The sequence below is a fragment of the Vipera berus genome, assembly GCF_964194415.1.
Source record: "Vipera berus genome assembly, chromosome: Z".
NCBI lineage: Eukaryota > Metazoa > Chordata > Lepidosauria > Squamata > Viperidae > Vipera > Vipera berus.
The window spans coordinates 108,470,908-108,497,145 of record NC_138205.1 but is presented as its reverse complement, the minus strand read 5'-3'; the positions used below and the strand labels follow the sequence as shown (position 1 = coordinate 108,497,145).

Genomic DNA, 26,238 nt, shown 5'->3' with positions numbered 1-26,238 from the left:
TAGAAACCACTTTAATTTGTTCTAATAACTTCTAATTGATTTGATTTTTCACTGTTTATTTACCAGAAAGCTACTGAAGACAGCAATGTACCAGGTTCAGGGACACTTTAACGTAACATGTTAAAAATAAGATATGATTGCAAGAAAGCCTCCTGTGCTAATAAAATAGATGTAATTTTCAGCAAAAAAGACAAATTGAATTTTCTTCTGGGAAATTATACCAGGATTACTGAAAGAATGTAAATTCCAATTCAATATTCCTATTCCAGCTTCAGTTCGGGAGAATTTTTATGCAAATCTGTTTACTAATTCTAACCAGGGCCCCCCATGTAAGCAAACTGTTGCTACTAGCCTTTGAAAATATTCCTCATGGGCATCCAGTGTTAGTATCAGAAAAGAAATTTGTTATCCAATCTCTGAAATCTAATTAGGTGCTTGGAAAAAGTTTTCGAGTCCCAGAACTCTTCAAGACTCATAGTGATTTGTGGGTGGGCCACACTGTTAGAACGGCTGTTCTTCAGGTAAATACTATAGTTTGCATCCCAGTCAGATAGGAAGATGCCTTAATAGTCTCCAAATATAAATGGAGAGACAAGGGAGATATAAACATCATAGACCAATAAACCTTACTGGAATTGTGGTTAAAATTATGCAAAACACCTTTTGCCCAAAACTGAAGATTGCATAATAGAAAGAAACAAAGGACAAGGTGGATTTAGATAAAAGCATGCCACATAGACAATTGTTTTATTCTATACCATCTCATAACAAAACAACTAATGGCAAGAAACTAATGTTTACCACCTGTATAGATCTCAGTGAGGCTTTTGATTATATAAACAGAAATATTTTGTGGAAGAAATTGGGCAACCTAAATAGGAAACCCAGACTTTACTCAAATACTCATTTGAAAGTCTATACACATGTAATGGTAATTAAGAATATATCTACCCAGACAGGGCTGTATCCCAATCCCAAAGCTTTTTAACTTCTATGCCACAGATATTCCTGTATGCTTCAAACACTCATATGCAAAGATCCATGATAAATTTATTAGTATCATTTCATACGCTGGTAATACAGTTCTAAAGGCATATTCACAATAAGGCCTGAGAAGACTGTTGTAAAAGCTTAATACTATGCTTTTGTAAACATTAATAAGCTGAATCTAAAATGATGGTAATTAATAAAAATAGCATGAAATATACTATTTTTATGTGCAACAGGGCGAGCTCCTGTTACTTGCCCCAGCTCCTGCCCACCTAACAGTTTGAAAGTATGCAACTGTGAGTTGATAAATAGGTAACACTTTGGTGGGAAATTAACAGATTCTGTGTGCCTCAGTATACAGTCATGATGGCCACATGATCATGGAAGTGTCTTCAGATGACTCTGGCTTCCTTGGCTAAGAAAAGGAGATGAATACCGCCGCCTAGAGTCAGACACAACTGAAGAAGGGAAACCTTTACTTTACCTACCATAAAATATAACAGGCAGACAAATGGGAAGCCTATTGAACAAGTGAATTATTGTACTTATTTAGCAGTGTTTTTTTTACCAATACAGGATCATGGATAAATCATTTTAACAACTTGGCAAGGCAAAGTACTGAAAGATTATATAAATTATTTGTTTACAAATATCCATGTACCTTGTGCGCTATGCTGAAAGTTTTCAGGGCAAAAATAGTTTCAGTGGTGACTTATGGCATGGGATTTATTTATTTATTTATGAAAATTTATATAGCTAACCAACTCACTCTCTGGGTGTTTTACAAGGATAAAAATCCAATATAAAAACAATGAAAAAGCAAAACTCCCCTTACCCCTCTCGGTGGTTTTCTGAAATCTGCATCATAAGTATTGAGCCTTACGAAAGCTACATTACTTACTTGATAGACTATTCAAAATATGTTTAGTAGAACGGATAAATATCCAGTTCCTGGATCAGCTACCTTGCCAAAGTTATTTCACAGCATGGGCTTTTCCTCGCAATATTTACTCTCAATTTCACCCATGGAAGGGAAATTTTAAATAGAGAGTTTTAGACATCAGTGCTGAAACTGACATGGGATTACTAGAAACAAATAGATCTTTAAGTTGGTTAGCTAAAAGTAAAACTACTTTTCAGTTTGAGAAATACCTGTCAAAGTTATAGACACAATTCTCATGAAGAGGCTATTCTAGAGCCAGTTTGGAGATGCTGGATTCCATGGCCAAATATGGGCACTTCCAACTCCTATTATAAGAGGACATGTACATACATCGCCCTAGCCACTGAAGACATTGTTCACATTTCCTTTGATTAACTATGTGCTTTTCTTAGGCTTAGGCAGTTAACATACCTATTTGCAAGAAAAGCCCACTGGGATCTGAATCACTGATTGTCCTATTTCCTCATGGGTTCTAATCTATACATCATGAGCAGAATGTTAAGAAAATTGGACTAAGAACCAGTTACATCAAACAGATTGGGGCATCCTGTAAAGATGATGTGTTTATTTTTATTTATTTTTTTATTACATTTATATCCCGCCCTTCTCCGAAGACTCAGGGCGGCTTACAAGCTTAGCAGTATGTTGACCCCATGTATTTATCACAAAGTATAATATTAGTGTATTTTCTTTTATCTATTTTACTGTAAAATTAGATCCTATATTTTATTTTTGCTTTATATTTTGATAGGTTGGAAGAGTGATCAATTGTCTGTCTACCTGTCTACATACATAAATACATAACTAGCCAGCTAAAACTTTGCTTTCTAAAATACATGGACAAAGGTTTTACCCGAAATTCTATTCTGCCATCGTTTTCTGGGTAGTACAAATAGAATGTCATTTGTTCTATGACATTCTAGACTGTCTATTAATGATCTATTTAAAAATCAACAATAAGACATTTAAAAATGATCTCTATAGATGAGAAATATATGACTGTGACAGCCATTTCAAGCTGGATCTATGTGGAATAAATTACCTTCCTCTGGATGAGATATTTAATTATTATTTACAAAAATAATTATACTTTCAGTGAATACTGTTGTCTGTTTTTAGGCTGCAAGGAATGTTTTCCTCTAGGCACATAAGGTGTCAGCACCTAGCTGAGCTTGGATGATACTCAAAGCAGAATCAGTCCTAGTTAACATTTTCACAGGAAACCATGAGGAAATCCCAGAGCTATAGATAGACTGGGAAGTTGAAAAGACCTCCCCAAAGAAGGTGCTTTCATTTTACTTCAATTTTATTTTACATGATTTAATTGGTTTATGTTAATTCATTGATTTTGTAATGATTCATTTACCTGTCACTAACCCTATTACTGCAATTATGTTGTATGTTTGAAATGTTGATTTCATTGATTACATGCCATTGATTTTTAGCAATCATACAGATAATCTTTCTCTTTTCCCACACTGAAAATACAATAATGCACTTATCACCACATAATTCAGTTCATCCACTTTGCTGCTGGGCCTTCGCCAGAAAGCTCAGTCTTTGCATAATATATCCAAAATATAATTTGACCCTGATAATTTATTCTTTAAGAATTCCTTAGGAGAATTCTAGGTTGATTTGTTTGATAATTCCTTTGTTTGTTTTCAGAATCTTCTCCAACACCAAAATTCAACAGCATCAATATTCTCTCTATCCATGTCCAACTTTTGTTTCTGTAAAGTGACACAGGGAATACCACACCCTGCACCATTTCAACTTTTATGAGCATTTTCCTGTTGATTATTTTGTAAAGTACCCTGAGTCTGTATTGATTTGGTAGTATACAAGCTAAATGCATTTATGAACACAACATCCTGGCATCATTACCAGGAAAACTTCCATGCAGTTGACATGATTTGAGCTTGATTCTAAGGAGAGTTTATTATTTTTTTGCATTTTGTTACAGTTATTATATACTAGCAAAACATTGCTAATGCCACTAATCTTACCTTGGATAAATGTAACTTTATTTAAACCTGACTCTCATATATAAGTCCTTCACATGACTGAGCAATAAATTATGAATAATTAATTAATAAATTAATAAAACCACATGTTCCTTGGGCACAGATTTCATAATACTTTGCAAGCATAGATAAATTGTTAGGTGGAATTTGACATACTGTAATTAAGTTATTAAATAAGTAATATATTTAGGTGATCTATACCAACAGTATGTTAATACAGTAAGGTTTTTTATTGGTTTTTTAAATATTTTCTTCTTAATTTTTTTGGTATTGCAACTTTATAGTTAATTTGCTAAATGTGTGCACGTTATTGCTTTTCTTTTAATTTCCCTGTTTTATATTTTTTGTGTTTCTTTTTAAAATATACAATTAAAATTATATATGTGATTATTATAGAATTATATATATATATAACACACATATAAAAAAAAAGTCCTCCACAGATTAGGAAGAGGGAGAAACAGCTGGCTTCACTGCTTCTGCTGGTGTTTCGCATCAGGGAACAACACTCCTGCAATTAGAAAACCCTTTATTTTCCCAGGATCAAATAGGGCCAATCACCACTACAGATCTTCTCCCTTTAAAATGGGGGCAGAGACTTCTCCAGGGACTGAACAAAGAAGGTGAGTTAGCTAACATATTCAAGTTCTCCATTATATAATAGAAAGAAATCAAAAGACATAAAACTGAGCTATAAAATACATCATAAATAATACTTCCTTTTTTTGGGACAATATAAAGAAAGCATCTGTACATGCAACCGTACCTTGAAATCCTGAGACTATCTGGACAACATCTTCATAAACCATCAGAGTAGCTGACCGCTCAGGAAGAAGGCCAAGGCTCAGGGAAGAAAACACTGTATTAAAAAAAAGGTTAATTGCAGTATTCCAATGGGATGGGGGAGCAACTAATTAAATATTTATTAACAGAAATATCCTTTTTAGATAATGTATATTTACCTCCATCAAATGATAATATCTACCAAATACTGTTGCTTAGACAAATTGTTGTAAAGACATTTAGAGGCCAATGTTAAGCTTAAACTGGTAAAAGAGGGGAAATTCATGGTGAGGGGGGGTAAGTAATGAATATTTAAGAAAAGTTACACCATAGGTGAACTTTTTTTTCTCAATCAGCATTGTAGGATTTATAAACTTAATGACAACCATACAAAACCCTGGTGTGAAATATTTGACGATAAAAAAATGCTTCTAACCACATGGGCAGCATCTGTTTGCAACTGTTGATGGAACTGGTATGATATGATCGATGTATATAAAGTTTATTGGGCTTATTTTTTATTATTCTGTAGTTTTGATTCTTGTTTAACAACCTTCCTTCTGGTAGATAAGCTTGTTTAATAAATATAATAACTCCTTAAGCAGCTGCCTTATCCTAAGAATAACATAGCTGCTTTAAGGAGTTGCAGATAGTCTGTGTGGGCATCCATGTGTGCTGTCAAGCATTCGTTTGCCTTCTAATCCAGTGATGTATAGCTCTCATCAATGCTACTTAATACGAATTGCAATGTCAAGCTTTTTTCGGAGGAAGGATATTTGTAAAAATTGCAAATCTCCCAGCAAAGGTAGGAAGAAAACGTAGTGATATTTGAAATAGCATTTGAAATAGTAAGCAAAGGTGGTTAATTTCGAGCAACTTAAAGAAATAGATTTTTCTTCTAAAATACTCTTAAATTTCTAAAATGCTGTCAAACAATAACAAATTTATGCTGCCAAAGCTGGTTATTTAGCAACTTTCTCCATGTTTTATGAAGGGGAGACTAAGAAGGATTCAATATGACCTTCAGATGATCATGTGCCTGGAGAAAAGAGGATTGTGAAGACCACAATTCTTGGTAAGGAATGATTGGAAGGTTGAGTCTCTTACCACCTTTTCCCTTCAGTTGTTCATTTTTCTTAAACACACAGGAACTTTAATTGCACTTTTTAAAGCTTTATGACTAGCTGATTTTTTTTCCTGTTCTTTTCCTCTTTATTATTAAACTTCAAACCACTTTTATTTTCATTGTAAGGAAGTCCGTGGTGGAAATGTACTTTCTGTAGTGAAAGTCATCCGAATGGACATATAGGATTAGAGTACAAATTTTCTTTCTAGCTGTTAAAAAGAAGGAGTTTAGATATTTATTTCTTAACTCTTGATGGAAAATTTCTCCTTTTTAAAAACATTTTTGATTCTGGGGAAAAACTCTATCTGAACCTTTCTTTGTGGACATTTGGCTATGATTTATCTGTTCTCTTGTCCTTTGAAAGAAAAATGTATTTTTCAAAATATCCCCAAATAGTGGTAACATTTTCTGGGAAGCATTTGAAAAAAGAATGCTCTCCAACCTACATGTTTTATTTGAAAATATAATAGTTCATATTATATATATATATATATAATATAATATTTTTTTAAAATCTCATATATATCCTGCCCTTCCCCAAAGACTCAGGGCGGCTTACAATCTAAAGCACAAATCAATGTGCTTAGCAATAGCCTTCATTCTATGTATATGCCTGCTTATTAGGGCTTTCGCCCCCCCCCCAAGCGGCATTATTACAAAGTCAGCTTATTGCCCCCAACAATCTGGGTCCTCATTTACATATTATGTTTGAAAATATATAAAAAAAAATTAATGGGTCGACAACGGCTTTGAACCAAACTCAAGATGATATCCAAAAACAGAAAATACAATTGAATTTGATTTGGAACTTGATGAATTGGAATCTGATCTGTTGCTGCCAGATGTGAAGAAGAAAGTAATGGGTCTGAAAATTATAGATCTACTAAAAAGATGAAAAACAATATGAATACAAGAAATTTTGAGCTAAGGGAATATATGAAGGATGGACTGGATTCTCTTGACAAGATGAATACTGTGTTTTTAAGGAGAATTTTTCAACAATAGATGCTGCAGAGATATTTACAACAGAGTCTAACAGTGAACTTTGGAAATAAGATACAATTGTTGGAAAAGTTCCCAATTAAAATTTTAAGAAAAGTAACAGCTAAAACAAAGCTATTTCATCCTGAACAGAACAAAGATAATGATTGGGGTGATTTATAGTGGATAAGAAACCATTATAGTTTCTATAAGTAAATTACAAAAACAGATTGTTAGCAGAGGGCTTTGAATTTTAACTCTGCTGTTGCTTAACTTGTTAACTATTTTTTCTTCATATATGTCACAAGAAAAAGGAAGTACACCCTCTTTGAGTTCTATGGTTTTATGTATCAGGACATAGTAAAAATCATCTGGCCTTAGTAGTTCTTAAAAGTAGGTTAATACAACCTCAGATGAACAATAATACATGACCTATCATGCCATGTCATATTCATTTTACAAAAGGAAAGCCAAAATGGAGAAGTCATGTGTAAAAAGCTAAGTATATTGTTATGGACCAATTTTGGTCCACTCTTCTTTATAGCATTGCTTCAGATCACTGAAATTTGCAGGGATTTGTTTAATCATAGCTCTCTGAGGTCCTGCCACAGCATTTCAATAGGGTTGAGGTATAGACTTTAATAGGGCCATTGCAACACCTTGATTATTTTCTTTTTCAGTCACTCTATTCTAGATTTGTGGATGTTCTTGGGTTCATCCTGCCGCATGACCCAATGTTGGCCAAGCTTTAGCTGTTGAAGAGATGGCCTCACTTCGACTCTAGAATACTTTGCCATACAGAGTTCATAGTTGACTCAACGACTGCAAGGTGCCTAGTCCTGTGGCTGCAAAACAAGCCCAAATCATCCCCCTTCCACCACCGTGGCTTGATGGTTGGTATGAGATGTTTGTGCTGATATGCTGTTTGGTTTTCACCAAACTTGCCACTGTGCATTATGACCAAACATCTCAACTGTCAAAAGGATTTGATCAGATGCAACTTTGCAAATATAAGCCATGCTGCCATGTTATTTTTAGAAAGAAGATACTTTCTCCTGGCCACCCTTCCAGATAAACCATACATGTTCTATCTTTTTTTAATTACACAATTTGACATTCTAACTGAGGCCTGAAAAGTCTGAGATGTAACTCTTGGATTTTTGCAATTTTTCTGAGCACTGCATGGTCTGACCCTGGGGTGAATTTGCTGGACATCCATGAAAGATTGGGAACTGTACTGAATGTTTTCCATTTCTGAATAATTTTCTTCAATGTAGAATGATGGACTTTAAATTATTTGGAAATGGTCTTATAACCTTCTCCAGATTGATGGGCAAGACCAACTGCTTCTCTAAGATCACTGTTATGTCTTTATTCTTTGGCATTGTATTAACACATCTCAATGCTGGAGAGCAGCAAACGCCTAAAATTTTGGTTTTTATAGACGTAATCACTCTTGCTGATGATCAGTTGATCAAGGACACTTGATTAGCCTCTTCATACCTATGGGAGCAGTAAGGGTGTACTTACTTTTTCAAACATGGCTTCTCCATTTTGGCTTTCTTTTTGTAAAATAAATGGTGACATAGTGTAATATGTCATGAGTTGTTGTTCATCTGAGGTTGTATTTACCTACAACTGCTAAGGACCAGATGATTTTTACTATGTTCTGATATGTAAAAGAATTCAAGAAAGGTTTACTTTCTTTTTCACATGACTGTACAATGTATGAAAGGTCAAACGGGTTGCAAATACATATAGAATACATGTAGAAGTTTATAAATTTTGGACCTGTTTGCAAGGGGAGAAACTATTATTGCTGCAATATATTTGTGTTCAATGAGGGGAGAATAATATGCATTTTGTTTTTTGTCCTTTTAATTCACATTTTTAAAATGTTCTTGTCTAGTTTTGTTTTGTCTTTGTTAATTTTTTCCTTTGAATTTTTCCTTTGGATCTCCAGATGTTGAATTATAATTACCAGTCCTCAAACATGTAACAACATATTTTGCTGATGGTTGACAGTCATATTTTTATTTTCCAGAAATATTTTAAGGATTTAATATAGAGAGCCAGTTTGGTGCATCAGATTAGAAACCAAGAGACCATGAGTTTTAGTCCCAAACCACTTCTAAAATCTTGCTTATAGTGAGGGAAAAAATGTTTGATCCCCTGCTGATTTTGTACATTTGTCCTCAAAGAAATGATCAGTCTATAATTGTAATGGTAGGTTCATTTTAATACTAAAAGACAGAATAACAACAAAAAAATCCAGAAAAATGCATTGATTTGCATTTTAATGAGTGAAATAAGTATTTGATCTCCTATCAATCAGAAGGTTTTCTGGCTCCCAGGTGTCTTTTATACAGGTAATAAACTGTTACCTGTAATACAGGTAATAAGCTTGTTACCTGTATAAAAGACACCTGTCCACAGAAGCAATCTATTAATCAATCAGATTCCAAACTCTCCACCATGGCCAAGACCAAAGAGCTGTCCAAGGATGTCAAGATTGTAGACCTATACAAGGCTGGAATGGGCTGCAAGACAATCGGCAAGCAGCTTGGTGAGAAGGTGACAACGCTTGGTGCAATTATTTGCAAATATAAGGAACATTTAATAACTGTCAATCTCCCTCGGTCTGGGACTCCATGCAATGATCATGAGAATAGTGAGGAATCAGCCAAGAACTACAGGGGAGGATCTTATCAATGATCTAAAGGCAGCTGGCACCATAGTCACCAAGAAAACAGAGCCTTGGTGGAGCAGTGGGCTAATGCCTCCTTAAGTAACACCAGCTGCCTGCAATTAGTGCAGGTTCGCATCCCACCAGGCTCAAGGTTGACTCAGCCTTCCATCCTTCCGAGGTAGGTAAACTGAGGACCCAGATTGTTGGGGGCAATTAAGCTGACTTTGTAATAATGCCGCTTGGGGTGTGTGTGAAAGCCCTAATAAGCAGGCATATACATAGAATGAAGGCTACTGCTAAGCTTGTAAGCCGCCCTGAGTCTTCGGAGAAGGGCGGGATATAAATGGAATTAAAAAAAAACCAATTGCTAACACACTACGCTGTGAAGGACTGAAATCCTGCAGTGCCCGCAAGGTACACCTGCTCAAGAAAGCAGTTGAATAGGCCCGTTTGAAGTTTGCCAATGAACATCTGAATGATTCAGAGGAGAACTTGAAAGTGTTGTGGTCAAATGAGACCAAATTCAAGCTCTTTGGCATCAATTCAATTCACTGTGTTTGCAGGGGGAGGAATGTGGCCTATGACCCCAAGAACACCATCCCCACCGTCAAACATGGAGGTGGAATTATTATGCTTTGGGGGTCCTTTTCTGCTAAGGGAACAGGACAACTTCACCACATCAGAGGGACAATGGATGGAGTCATGCACCATCAAATCTTGGGTAAGAACCTCTTTCCCTTAGCCAGGGCACTGAAAATGGGTCATGGATGGGTATTCCAGCATGGCAATGACCCAAAACATATGGCCAAGGCAACAAAGCGGTGCTCAAGAAGAAGCACATTAAGGTCCTGGAGTGGCCTAGCCAGTCTCCATAGAAAATCTGTGGAAGGAGCTGAAGATTCGAGCTGCCTCAAAACCTTAATGACTTGGAGAGGATCTGCAAAGAGGAGTGGGATAAAATCCCTCCTGAGATGTGTGCAAACCTGGTGGCCACTGACCTCTGTGATTGCCAACAAAGGTTTTGCCACCAAGTACTAAGTCATGTTTTGTGAAGAGGTCAAATATTTACTTCACCCATTAAAATGCAAATCAATTAATAACTTTTTTGAAATATGTTTTTGTGGATTTTGTTGTTATTCTCGCTCACTGTTAAAATAAACCTACCATTACAATTATAGAGTGATCATTTCTTTGTCAGTAGGCAAACGTATAAAATCAGCAGGGAATGAAATATTTGTAATAATGCCGCTTGGGGTGTGTGTGAAAGCCCTAATAAGCAGGCATATACATAGAATGAAGGCTACTGCTAAGTTTGTAAGCCGCCCTGAGTCTTCGGAGAAGGGCGGGATATAAGTGGAATTAAAATAAAAAAATAAATAAATATGACTCAATATCCAGAAAAGCTTTGCATTTCAGAATTAAATCCAACGCAGAATTCCTTTCAACTTAGAAACCACTCTTGTATCACATCTCAAATGTGGAGTACTCTTAATATAAAATCTTAGCTTTCTAAATTTCAATAATCTGTTAAATAAGGATAGATCTTTCATTACTTGGACAGAAATTACTATTATTCTTATGTTATAATTTATACAATCTGATTATTACTGTTGATATTTATATATTACTCAGATTTTAACAATGAACGTTTTAAAAATTTATGTGTGTGTGTGTGTGTGTGTGTGTGTGTGTGTGTCTGTGTTAAATATTTGTCAAGTCATTTGAATATGCCTTGCTAATTAACTCTTTCTTTCCTGTTTTGGCCTAACTCAAGGCTATCCACAGGATATAGTCACAACTTATGACAGCTCATTATTTGTGTAAATTATTCAAATTGCTAATAAAGAATTTTAGGGAGGCTGAACCAATCACTTCGAACCTCCCTAAAATTCTTTATTAGCAATTTGAATAATTTATATATATACTAATTAATGAAACTGGTTAAAAATGAAACTGATTAATGAACAAATGAGACTATGTAACTATGTAATTTACCTAACTTTAGATAAAAATCTTCCTAACAAATTTAGTCCAATTTAATTCTATGACGCTGGTATAATCGCTGTGTATTATTGTACTTTATTTTTTCTTTTCTTTTTGCCGTTTTTATTTTGACTAGTTTATTTGTCTATTTTTCATTCTTAAAAATATTTAATATAATAATAATAGAAACAAAAATCCTAATAATAATCATAAGAACAAAATAGGCAGGATTGTTTCCTAATGATCTGAGAATAATTCATTATTAATTGTATGAATATACACAATAGGTACTTGTTTTGTCATTTTGTTGCTATTTTTAAACTCTCTCATTTGGCCATTTAACACAGACAGAGGGAACAAAATAATAGTTTCTTCTCATTGAGAGTGCTGGCAACATGTCAAATGAACTTGATGGAGAATGCTCAGAAACGGTTTCTTTCAAAAACAAACATTCATTTGAAATGCCATCTCTCCTGAAAGTGCAGTTTTGGATTTCAGTGATAGTTAAATTTGATTCCTCTCCCTCGCCTTTCCCCCTATATTAACAACAAATCTTTTACTTAAGAAAGCTCTGGATAAAGCAAACAGGAATTAATCTAATTGCAAAAATAAATATTCTTTACCCTTTGTCTATTAATGTTTCTTGACTCATATGCATTCCTCATATGCCAATTTTTAATTAGAAGCTGCAGAAACAATATCATCCAATAATTCACATTTCTTAAGTACAGTAATAGGCAGAATCGTTGCATAAGGTTTGTTCCATGCTTATAGACTCAAAGTTTACCCCAATGTTTCTCAACCTTCTCAACCTTAAAATATTTGGACTTCAACTTCCAATATTTCCCAGCATTCCCCAATGGAATAAGACCTGAGTTGAGGGGGATGGGTAAAGATACATTGAGAAGTCAAATGGCACCACCTTGAATAAATTACACCTCTATTCTTTATCCTCTAAAACATATAGTTTTACTCAGGACTGATCAGGAAAAGGGATTCTTTACATGTTCGAAGATGCTCCTTGACATGTTCACATTACAAAAGTGTTCACTTATCACATATGATGAACCCATGATTCTATAAAAATCATCAAGTCATAATTATAACAAGTTTTATATCTGTCCCTCCCTCAGCCTCTTGCCCCCATTTTTTTAGAAGTCAAATCTTACCTCAGAACAAAAATAAAGATCTCTTACCAGGCAATCTTACAGGTTTCCATGGCGCAGAGTTTGGCACATAAGCTTGTTTCGTTGCAGTAACGATTAGCTGACTGTCCAGCTTATACTGAAACTTGATGAAGGCAGTGCCATCTGCTCTGGTGTTTCCTGAAGCAATTGGAACCTGGTTGGTAAAAATCTCGATAAAGGCTTCAGTGACTGGCTGATGTGTGCTGGCATCACTGACATGAACCTTCAGAGTCACTTCTGCAACAAAAACAGAGTGGTAATTAGCCCATTTCACCTTGGCATCATGACAGAAACAAAGTAAAAGTGGAAGAAGAGAATCAAAGGCTTTATCCTTACTCCTGATGCTCAAGGGCTTTTTCCTGACTCCTGATGCCGAACCAACAATATCCTTCTCAACATTCCTGTATGTAGGAGAGTTCCTTGTCGTGATGGAGTAATAAGTAGTGTTGTCTGAAAATTGTAGCCAAAAAATTCATGTTGGTGGTCACAACAGGGCAACACATATTAAAAAATAAGCATTCATACCAGTGACTGCCAGCTTGAATTTTTTGACCACTTCTTATGGACATCCCTGTGCCTTCATAACAAATAGATTCCCAAGAAGAATTTATAAATATATGGGTTAAGTATAATTAAATAGTAAGAAAGAAGCAACCATTGGTGGTCTGGGAGTACAGTTTTGGGGAGAATGAGAGATTGGGAGGGCTGTTGGGGTTATTTTGGAGGGAGAAAGGTGACGACAGAATCCTTCTCCTTATAGTATTGCTTCCGTCTGGCAGAGATTACCAGCCCATCATGCCAAAACAGCATTCAAAAGTTCAGAAAGAGTAAACTAGCAACCATCCTTTAATCAGAATATCAAACACACATATGGGACATGACAGAATGATTTGATCTGACATGTGGATGCTTTTTAACCAATTTGACTATTGCCCCTGATAGCAGGATAGCGATAAGATTATGCAGAGGTTGAAGACAATCCAGACAAGCTGCTTCACATACTTGTTTGAAAGAACCAAGAACCGCATGACTGCAACCCAATCCCCCACATCTCATTCCATGCAAAGGTACCAAAACGAACAGATTGATTCAGAAACTGGAAACCCAGGAAAAGATCGAGACTAAAGTGATTTGAAGAGAGGGAAGGAGGGGGAAGAGAGCTACAGGTGTATACAGGGCTCAGGTAAAGTTCTAAAGGCCAGAACATACTATGAAGACAAGTGGGAAAATATCATTTTTCTGGAATTAACAAAGTCCTATGACTCAAAATCACTGTGCCAGATGTGAGGATCATGGAACTTATATTAACCACATCCGTTATAAAGGAGAGCAGCAGAAATTGAGAAAATCTTTATCTGTCATGAAGAAGATCAGTGGATGTTAAGAGAGCCAGCTGAGGCTAATGGTTAAGGCACCAGGCCAGAAAGCAGGAAAACATGAGTTCAAGTCCCACCTTAGCCATGAAAGCCAGCCGAGTGACCTTGAGCCAACCACTCTTTCTCAACCCTCTCACAGTGCTCTTCAAGTCTTGGGATTACAAATCACCTACTAACATAGTGCAGCAAAATACATACTACAACCCAAAGGGACCCACCCATAAGTGTACTTGAGGTATTTTTAAATTAATACTTCAATCTTTAAAAGAAAATATCACTTTCTTTCTTGTGAAGAAAGCAACTTTTTAAAAAACAGCTGTGAAATCCAGGATTGACTAAAGAAAATTGCTTCCAACTTATATTTTTTACTATACAGTCCTTGATTTACGACTGTAATTCAGCCAAAAATTACAGTCTTAAATCATGACAGTTGTTAAGCACATCACCACATGACCATGTGTGATTTTATAACTTTTATGCAGTAGTCATTAAGTGAACACAGCAGTGCTAAGCAAATGTGAGGTTATTAAGCAAACCCATTAAAAAAACCTTGTAAGTTGCAGTCACATAACTATGGGACTCTGCAAGTGGTCATAAATGTGGATTGGTTGCCAAGTACCCAAATGTGATCACGTGACTGGCTAGTCTTTGGAACTCTGATTGGTTGTAAATCCAGGACCACCTGTATTTGTATTTGAAACATTTTATAAAAGGTGTAGATAAAGAGATAAAAGGGATGGAGGAGGGGAAAACCCCCAGAAAACAGAGACAAAACATAAATACCAGAAGAAAAATGTCAGAATAACATCAAATGGGTTCTGCTCACTTAAATTTTCTACAGAAGCGATTTCCCCTGCTGCCTATAATGCAGGGGTCCCCAACCTTTCTGGGTTGGTGGTCCGGAGGGCGGAGGGAGAAAAGGATGGTTTTGTGGGAGGGGTAGGTGAGGCCGAGAACACTCGTGACGTTCCCACAAGTGAGGCCCTGAGCGCTCATGAAGGTCATGCAAGTGAGGCCGAGTGCTTACAACGCTCACGCAAATGAGGCCCCAAACACCCATAATGCTCACGAGTAGGGCCATGCACATGCAAATGTGCATGCACCAACCAGCCATTCATGTGGCCCCATTGCAAATAGGCTATGACTCAGGCCGCGGTCCACATATTGGGGACCTCTGCTCTAATGAACAAAGATATTTTCTTTCACTCTGGATTCCATCCTATCTGCCCTTTGGAGCTTTACCTGATCTTGTATACACTTGTGACTCTCTTGCTCATCTCTCTCTTTCCCCTCCAAACTGCCAGATTGGGATGAGGTTAACAGTACCAACTACATATAATGGCAGGAGATAAATGTGTCTTTTATTTAAAATTCCCATATCTTCAGAAAATATCTTTTATCCAATCTCATATTTTCCATCACAATGAGAACATTAATCATGATTCAGAACTCACCCTATGAAAAAATACTGACTGTGCTGTCCAAATTTTTCAACCTTCTACACATACTTCATTCTCATTCTCCAATAATGCCATAATAGTAACCATCCAGTAATGTATTGGTAAAAACATTCCAATATTTTTTGTGTAGGGGGGATCAATCTACATTACTCAAGCTAATCAATCTTGATCAGCATTTTCCAACCCACTCCATGATCAAGCGTTGATATGATATGATCAAGCATGGATCACTTTTTAAATAAAAGCTTAGGCCAGGGGTAGGCAATCTTGGCTCTTTTATGACTCGTGGACTTCAGCTCCCAAAATTCCTGAGCCAGCATGGCTGGCTCAGGAATTCTGGGAATTGAAGTCCTCCAGTCATAAAAGAGCCAACGTTGCCTACCCCTGGCTTAGGCAGAAAAACAAACAGCTGACTGAAAGTATCTCCCCAATGTGTAATTTGAATAGCCAGGGAAAGAGGAAAATAAATAAATAACAGGTTACAAGTGGGAAAAACAAATTATCACCTGCTCCAAATGGTTTTTCCAAACATGTCATTAGCCTTAAAACAAAAAATTCTCTGTTGCCACCAATGCTAGGAGCCATTGGTACATTTATCTCCCATGAGCTTATAAACTGCCCACCACTACAATTTATAGCAACAAAATTCTTGACATCCATACAGAATGAGGACATGTACAGAAGGTGGATTATAAACTGTAAGATAATGCAATTTTTAGCTTAGTACAAAATGCTAAAAACAGTTCTTTTAAACTGAAGAATTCTACTGTATTTCAGAGAGAAGAAATATATAAGTATATAAGAAATATAAGATGGGTAAGAGACTTCCTTACATTCTGCAATTTAAAACTGCACAGCAAATATAATAGAATGAATATTTGTTTAAAACAGCAAGAAATTAAGCTCTTACATCTAAAACTGGATAGGCTGTACAACATGAACATTTATTTTCTTTCAAATCAACTTTCATTTTAAAAGAACCAATGTAGGGAAGAATAATAAGGCACATGCAGAAGATACATTTCTTTATATTTGGAAGGCAAAAAGGATTTCAAAAAGTCAAAAGCTTCTAAATTCAATAGTTTTGATTGTATTAAGGCAAAAAATTATATAACTTGATATAAGATGAAGGAAAGATGACAAAGATGAGTAAGCATTTTCATTATAATGATTCACTCATAATGATCCACTCCTCGTTATAATTTTCTGATGAAGAAGCGTAAAAATGTAACGTTCAGCCTTACGAGCTTTGTACCACCCAGATTCAAGGAGATCATAACATTAAATTCTCTCAGGAATATGGAAGACATCAGATATTCCAGAAACTGAAATATCTGAGTTTTCCAAACCCTTCCAAAAGCAGCTAGTAAAAGATATTCCAATAGAATCTGTCATAACCCATCCAGATAATTATTTTTTCCATTCCCTAGTACCACAACCATGTTTTGGGTGGCCTTGCATTACACCTGATTAGTGTTCTTTCTTTGCTTTTACTAAGATAGGCAAAATGGTAGCAAGACAAGTGAGTCCTGCTTTAAAAGCATCCATAAAAATACTCTTGTATTAAAAGCAATAATTTCCAACTGCAGGATCGAAGCAGAAGTATTATGATTGCACACAAAGAACTGCAAGAGAAGTATACAGTGTACATCGGGGGTTTCCAACCTGTGGGCCACGGCCCACTACTGGGCTGTGGCCTATTGGCCATCAGGCCGCAGAACAGGCTGACCAGTGTGCTCACCCCAACCTATGCTAGCGCTCTCAGAGGAGAGTCGCCCCCGAGCATGGCCCGCACGGAGCAGTGCAGCCAAGGACATGGCAGCCAGGCAGCGGGGACAAGACTCCACCCTTGCGCCTTGTCGCATGCAGTTGATGCTGTGGGGTGTGGGTGGAGGGCGTGGCCATCATGGCACTGCTGGGCCACCTGGACGATCTGTGTGGAGGTGGTGAGTGCTCCTGCAGGTGGGCAGGGCTGTGGGGTGGGGCAGGGGCAGAGCAGGGCAGGCGGGGGCAGTTTTTGGGCACTCAGTCTCTAAAAGATTCGCCATCACTGGCCTAGTGTAACATTGTCCCAGCATTTTTGGAGAAATATGGTGCATCAACAAAATGTTTTCAAATTAGCTGAGCTTTTTTAAAACAGTGCATAGCACAAATAACGAACAATACTGCAGATTTCTGACAAGAGGAAATATCCCTGTAGCTTGCTGCATTTAGCGGTCGCCCAAACTGCACATAATCTTAACATTTTCATTCTTTCTTGTTGAGCATCTTGACAAATTACACTCCATTTGTTTTTACAACTTAGAAGGGAAACCATAATCACTAAGTTTTGGTCAAACATATTCAGGCAACTATAGCTCCTATTTTCTATTGCTAAGTTTATTCTACCACAAAAAAGAAAAAGAAAACTGCCAGAGGTTATCATTTGAGAAAAGCTGCATTCAGAAGAAACAGAAATCTAAAATCACAAAAATAGTGTCGTGCACTGAGACCACTATGTTCATGATTTCACAATGTATATATAAAGTTGCCAGGACTTGTACCATTCCTTTGGGTTAGTGGATTTATTCTCAGAAGAATGTATACAGATATTCTTTGACTTAACAACAATTTATTTAATGGTTTTACAAAGTTACAATGGCACTAAACAAAGTGGCTTATGACTAGTCCTTGCACTTATGACAATCACAGCATTCTCATGGTCATGTGATTAAAATTGGGGGGCTTGGCAATTACAACGGCCATTTTTTTAAATCACCTCTGCGAATTAGATATTCAGTGATAGTTCTGTATGACAAGCCAATTAATGATTTGTTTATGGTCAACATTTAAACTAATTCTTTGCAGACCCTTTTTTTTCACTAATCCTTCCTTCTAAGGAGGTCTACAGGAGGAAGGGAAGTGGGGCTAGTCATGAAATATATGCCCCTTAGCTATTGCAATATTGTGGTGCAAACATGAAATGACATCACAACATATTAGGCATCTTGATTTCATATGGATACTATAGGGCAGGCATGTCAAACTGCCAGCCCGCGGGGACCGATGCATTGCACCAAAACCGTCCCCACCCCATTGCCAGCAATGGGGGAAAAGCTGCAATACGTCACACAGCGTCACATGACATTGCGAGTTTGACATGCCTGCTATAGGGTAAAGCAGACTATGAAATCAATGCTAGATACTGTAGGTCTAAAATTACTTTTATTTAAACAACGATGGTGATAGAATCTTGCAAGTCTGAAAGTGCTACTTTCTCCCTCATTTTTATTTACATGTAAAATATGAAAATAACTTTTAATGACTATATTTAATTGTATAATGTTTCCAATAGGCTGCATGAGTTCAATAGGTCGAAAAGTGTTTTGCTGCTGATTTGCATTTGTACTCCAATGCATCTTGTTGCAGTGTCCCACAATAATCAGCCATCTTTGAAAGACACCAGTTTTTCTATTGTGGCAATATCCTGATGAAAACTTTCATCATGTCTGTCACTAACTACACCTAGATTTCTTGGAAAGAAGTTCCATATATTATAGTTATTAAATTTTCATTTTATTTTTCTTAAGATTTCTACATGATATAGCCATTGTAAAATTATATTTGTGTTCAATTTGAAGGGGTGTATCATATTCACCAAAGGTTTTTCAAGAAGTAAAAACTTTTTTAAAAAAATTATCCAGCACTTTAACCACAGGACCTCTCAGTAAATAAATCTATCTGACCTTCTGCTATTTAGAATCAGCAGTGATTCAATAGCCAAAATAATTCTTCCTAGTTTTACCACAAGAAGGGAATATGGAGAGTAAAGCCCAGTGTATAATTTTTGGAAAAAAATAGAAATGTGCAAACTACTAAACATTCTTTATTTTTTTTTACTGAGTTCACTGTGAAACATTTCTACATTTTAATATCGAACATTTTTTCTATTTTATTAAAATCAATATTATAACTTAATATTGTAAAGTTCATGTATATAAACAATCTAAATGCATGCATAATAAATGAGCAAAAGATGTATTCAATACTATATAGTGATATACTATTTGCTAATGTAATGTTGGGAAATTTGACTTCTAAAAATTTATTTAAATGCAATTTACTCCATTCTAATTTTAGATATCCCCTTCATGGATTACTGCCTTGTCGTGGCGAAGGGGCTTGCGTAATTCAATGAAGCTATGAGCTATGCCGTGCAGGGCCACCCAAGACGGACAGGTCATAGCCGAGAGTTCTGACAAAACGTGATCCACTGGAGAAGGAAATGGCAAACCACTCCAGTATCTTTGCCATGAAAACCCTATGGACAGTACCAAAAGGCAAAACGATATGACGCTGGAAGATGAGCCCCTCAGGTCGGAAGGCGTCCAATATGCTACTGGGGAAGAGCAGAGGGCTAGTACTAGTAGCGCCAGAAAGAATGAAGCGACTGGGCCAAAGCCGAAAGGACGCTCAGCTGTGGATGTGTCTGGTGGTGAAAGGAAAGTCCGATGCTGTAAAGATTTTTTCTCCATAGGAACCTGGAATGTAAGATCCATGAATCAAGGAAAGCTGGACGTGGTCAAACAAGAGATGACAAGACTGAACATCGACATCTTAGGTATCAGCGAACTAAAATGGACAGGAATGGGTGAATTTAATTCAGATGACCATCAGGTATACTACTGCGGGCAAGAATCCCTCAGAAGAAATGGAGTAGCCTTCATAGTCAATAAAAGAGTAGGAAAAGCAATACTGGGATACAATCCTCAAAATGACAGAATGATCTCAGTGCGAATCCAAGGCAAACCATTCAATATCACAGTAGTCCAAGTCTATGCCCCAACCACCAGTGCTGAAGAGGATGAAATTGACCGGTTCTATGAAGCCCTACAGCACCTTATAGAACTAACACCCAAAAATGATGTCCTTATCATCATGGGGGATTGGAATGCTAAAGTAGGAAGCCAAAAGATAACTGGAATAACAGGCAAGTTTGGCCTTGGAGTACAAAATGAAGCAGGGCACAGGCTGATAGAATTTTGTCAAGAGAATACGATGGTCATAGCAAACACTCTTTTCCAACAACCCAAGAGACGGCTCTACACATGGACATCACCAGACGGTCATCACAGAAATCAGATTGACTATATGCTCTGCAGCCAAAGATGGAGAAGCTCTATACAGTCAGTAAAAACAAGACCAGGAGCTGACTGTGGCTCAGACCATGAGCTTCTCCTTGCAAAGTTTAAGCTTAAACTGAAGAAAGTAGGGAAAAGCACTAGGCCACTCAGGTATGAATTAAATCATATCCCTGTTGAATATACAGTAGAGGTGACAAATAGATTTAAGGAATTAGATCTGATAGACAGAGTGCCTGAAGAACTATGGACAGAGGTTCGCGACATTGTACAACAGGTAGCAACCAAAACCATCCCAAAGAAAAAGAAATGCAAGAAAGCAAAATGGCTGTCTGAGGAAGCTTTGCAAATAGCTAAGGAAAGGAGGGAAGCGAAAGGCAAGGGAGAAAAACATAGATATGCCCAATTGAATGCAGAATTCCAGAGAATAGCTAGAAGAGATAAGAATGCCTTCTTAAATGAACAGTGCAAAGAAATAGAAGAAAACAATAGAATAGGGAGGACCAGAGATCTTTTCAAGAAAATTGGAGAGATGAAGGGAACGTTTAATGCAAAAATGGGCATGATAAAGGACCAAAATGGCAGGGACCTAACAGAGGCAGAAGAGATTAAGAAGAGGTGGCAAAATTACACAGAAGAACTATACAAGAATGAGCTTAATGTCCCTGATAATCACAATGAGGTGGTCACTGACCTCGAGCCAGACATCCTAGAATGTGAAGTGAAGTGGGCCTTAGAAAAGCTGAGCAACAACAAAGCTAGTGGAGGTGACAGTATTCCAGCTGAGCTATTCAAAATCTTAAAAGACAGTGCAGTAAAAGTGCTACACTCAATTTGCCAGCAAATTTGGAAAACTCAACAGTGGCCACAGGATTGGAAAAGATCAGTTTACATTCCAATTCCAAAGAAAGGCAGTGCCAAAGAATGTTCAAACTATCGCACCATTGCACTCATTTCTCATGCTAGTAAAGTCATGCTTAAAATCCTACAAGCTAGACTTCAGCAGTATGTGGATCGAGAACTACCAGAAGTACAGGCAGGATTTCGAAGAGGCAGAGGAACTAGAGATCAAATTGCCAACATACGCTGGATCATGGAGAAAGCTAAGGAGTTCCAGAAAAACATCTACTTCTGCTTCATTGACTATGCTAAAGCCTTTGATTGTGTGGATCATAACAAACTGTGGCAAGTTCTTAAAGAGATGGGAGTACCAGACCATCTTATTTGTCTCTTGAGAAACCTATATGCGGGTCAAGAAGCAACAGTGAGAACTGGACACGGAACCACTGATTGGTTCAAAATTGGGAAAGGAGTCCGGCAAGGCTGTATACTGTCGCCCTGCCTATTTAACTTATATGCAGAGCACATCATGAGAAAGGCAGGGCTAGATGAATCAAAAGTTGGAATTAAGATTGCCGGAAGAAATATCAACAACCTAAGATACGCAGATGATACCACTCTAATGGCAGAAAGTGAAGAAGAACTAAAGAGCCTCTTGTTGCGGGTGAAGAAGGAGAGTGCAAAACTTGGGTTGAAACTTAACATTAAGAAAACCAAGATCATGGCATCTGGCCCTCTCAATTCCTGGCAAATAGATGGGGAAGAAATGGAGGTAGTGACAGATTTTATTTTCCTGGGCTCCAAGATCACTGCAGATGGGGACTGTAGCCAAGAAATTAAAAGACGCTTGCTCCTGGGGAGGAAAGCCATGGCAAATCTAGACAGCACACTAAAAAGCAGAGACATCACCCTGTCAACAAAAGTGCGTATAGTCAAGGCTATGGTCTTCCCAGTTGCAATGTATGGCAGTGAAAGTTGGACCATAAGAAAGGCTGAGCGCCAAAGAATTGAGGCCTTTGAACTATGGTGCTGGAGAAGACTCCTGCGAGTCCCTTGGACTGCAAGGCGATCAAACCGGTCAGTCCTAGAGGAGATCAATCCTGACTGCTCTTTAGAAGGCCAGATCCTGAAGCTAAAACTCAAATACTTTGGCCACCTAATGAGAAGGAAGGACTCACTGGAGAAAAGCCTAATGCTGGGAAAGATCGAGGGCAATAGAAGAAGGGGACGACAGAGAATGAGGTGGCTGGATGGAGTCACTGAAGCAGTAGGCGTGAGCTTAAATGGACTCCAGAAGATGGTAGAGGACAGGAAGGCCTGGAGGAATGTTGTCCATAGGGTCGCGATGGGTCGGACACGACTTCGCAGCTAACAACAACAAATTTTAGATATATCTACTTGGAATGCCTCTACATAGAAATTCTTAAAAGTAAATTGGTAATCTTTAATTTAATCAATCTTTTAGTAAAGGGATGTCCATTAAATCCAAATATATATCATTTAAGTGCATTTACAATACTTGTATAATTACTTAATTGACACAAATTGAATCTTTGCTGTAAAATCTCCCCTGAACAGAAACATTATTGATTTAATAGATAAAACTGAAATTAAATGCACTTGGTTAATAGTGGAATACAAATGAGAAAAGTACTTAGGGTACGCAAAGTATTTACTGTACCATTATTTGCATACAACACAATTTTTTCTTTTTTTTAAAGAAACATTTTTGTGGATTAGTGAGTGTAGAAAGGTAAACACTGGTATAATTTGTTTTATGCTAGAAGTCCAACAGAGGGCTAAAACTCAAATTGTCAGCAAAATTCTTATATTTGAAGTCAATTTTTTCTAATAAATATATGCATAGGAATTTGTCCCTTTTTAAAAAGAAGTATCAAAAGATCTGATATATTAATGCAAAAGTTGTTGCAGAAGTTATCTAGCTTCTTTGTGTACTGAATCTCACCTTGCCTTCTTAAAAAGACTCCTAGGTTTTCTATGGATGAAAAAATGTCATTTTTCTGCAGTCTTTGTCTTCTTATACAACATGCTATGCCATTTTTTTGGTACTGTCCATAGGGTTTTCAGTAGAGGTGACAAATAGATTTAAGGAATTAGATCTGATAGAGTGCCTAAAGAGTGCCTATACCATTTGGCCATCCAATCTCTTCTTAAAGACTTCCAGTGTTGGAGCATTCACAGCTTCTGGAGGCAGGTTGTTCCATTGATTAATTGTTCTAACTGTCAGGAAGTTTCTCCTACGTTCTAGGTTGCTTCTCTCTTTGGTTAGTTTCCATCCGTTGCTTCTTGTCCTGCCTTCAGGCGCTTTGGAGAATAGCTTGACTCCCTCTTCTTTGTGGCAGCCCCTGAGATATTGGAACACTGCTATCATGTCCCCTCTCCTTCTTCTCTTCATTAAAATAGACATACCCAATTCCAGCAACCATTCCTCATATGTTTTAGCCTCCAATCCCCTAATCATCTTTGTAGTTCCACTTATACAAAGGCAAATGGGTGACTAGTAGATTGCACCTTTGTAATTCCATTAAAAGTGATTAGGAAGATATATTTTTTAGACACAGGACAATATAACTGGATCATACTGCAGCCCTTTAGTGGGGCAAACAATAACCCCATCCACTCACAGAAACTGCCTTTCACTTACTACCTACATTTTGCCAACCTAGAGAGAAATGCTCAGGAAAAAGGCAAGAATAAAAACATCAAAAAGGCCTACGAACAGCCAAGCTGTCTTCCAACCAACTTCTCTGCAATGAACATGTGATAAATGTAAGTTTATTCAAGGAACAGGAAAGTACTGAAACTAGTTTAGATAAGCTAACTATTGATCTGTAAATTATCTATGGTGTGACAGAAATTGTGGCTTTCTTCTCCTCTATTTCCCCTCTATTTCCCTTTTCCCAATAAAGTCTTTTAGACATTTCCATAGAAACGTTCTGCACATTAAGAACTGCATGGCTCTAGAGCACAACTTTTCCTTCAGGATTGGCCCGAGGCTGCTTTTCTGGGCATTGAGTGGGAATATCCCAGGGCTGAACATCCCAGAAATTCTTGATAGAATAGCTTAGACGTCAACCCAGGAGATATCAGGAGGTTCAGCCTGACTGGTGGCAACTTATTTATCTATAGCAATTGTTTATCATTAGATAATTCATAGAAAAAAATAAATCTGACAGAGCACAGAGATGCACAAAAAGCTGATTCACTCATGCTTGATGCTTCCTTTGTACAAGCTGATGATCTAAGTGTTCCTCAGCCTTGGCAACTATAAAATGTGTGAGCTTCAACTCCCAGAATTCCCTAGCAACTATGTTGGCTGGAGAATTCTGGGAGTTGAAATCCATACATTTAAAAGCTACCAAGATCAAGCAGAACAGAAATGAATAGCAGTTATCAGACTATATTTTTTCTGTAACTCAAGATAAGCCAGTAATTCTGGCTTATCATTATGTACAAACAGTTCCACATTTACAAATTATTACTAGCAGTTATTGAGAGAGCTTTCCCCATTAAGAATGTAAATTTTATTTCAGCACTGTCTGGCCAATACTCAAGATATCCTTTGCCAATTAAATCTGAAAGCTCACTGTGAAACTATTGACATTCAATTTCATTGACTGACCCCAAAGTTCAAGTGCTTTGAGAAAGATTTTTTCATAACAATTTCTAATTTGTTACATTTGTATTATGCCCATCATCCAGTTCGCCTAACATTCCATTCTGTTTTCTATTTTTTAATCCATAACTTCAGAACAAAGTAAAAGCAACTTTATATCTACAAAACTGTATAGGGGTAGGCAACCTTGGCTCTTTTATGACTTGTGCTGGCTCAGGAATTCTGGGAGCTGAAGTCCACCCCTGGCCTACACTAATGAATGAATGATGCATAAAGTTTATAAAATTATATCTCGTTCAAAAGCCGAACAGCCCATGGATAAAAGCTGTTCTTCAGCCTGTTGGTACGGCTGGCTATACTCCTGTATCTCCTACCCAATGGTAGGAGAGTAAAGAGATACCGTCCAGGGTGTGAGTCATCCCTGAGAATTTTCCTCACTCTTCCAAGGCAGCAAGCCCTGGCGATGTCATCCAGTGGCGTCAGGGGACAGCCCACAATGTCTTGTGCTGTGCTCACCACCCTCTGTAATGCTTTCCTATCCGCGACTGTCAGACCAGCATACCAAACCACAATTCAGTACGAGAGGACGCTCTCTATAATAGACCGGTAACAGATTTCTGAATAACTGAATTGTTCTCTGTTACTACATTTCTAATGCAAAGTTTTAAGAATGTTAACATTTGTAATCTAATCAATAAGTGCATTAGTGTATTAATAAAAAGTACCCACTTAATACAAATGATTTTTGTAATGAATAAGATGCTTGATGGTTAATTAATGTACAACGTATCATTTTAATACATCAGCTGAAAACAGGGGTACTGTTACTTATCCAACATCAAAATTTTCAGTTTATTGCTGAAATGGAAATAATATTGAAAACAATGCTTAGAATATTCATTAAGGAGAGAAAAAAAATTAAGAGACATTAGCAGTTATAGTCCAAAATATCTGGAGGATTGGGGAAGACGACTTATTTTCATGGCAGATCAGCTGAGCCTTTTGATTGGGTACCTGAAAGTCTCAATCCTGTTTCCCACTTTAGAATGGTGGCTTGGTAGATCTCGTTGGTAGCACCATCTTTCAAGGAGATGCA

At 37.1% G+C, this 26,238-nt stretch overlaps 1 protein-coding gene across 1 annotated transcript in view; it reads right to left on the bottom strand.

Annotated features, from left to right (window-relative positions):
• The window catches only part of FAM171A1 (family with sequence similarity 171 member A1), a gene marked incomplete at its 5' end in the record, with an annotated part of 87,015 nt that overhangs the window by 31,764 nt on the left and 29,013 nt on the right, over positions 1-26,238 (bottom strand). The window contains 2 exons of the mRNA XM_081343500.1: positions 4,727-4,819; positions 12,719-12,946. Coding sequence (XP_081199626.1) covers positions 4,727-4,819; positions 12,719-12,946 — 321 coding nt within the window. The remainder of the gene's footprint in view (positions 1-4,726; positions 4,820-12,718; positions 12,947-26,238) is intronic.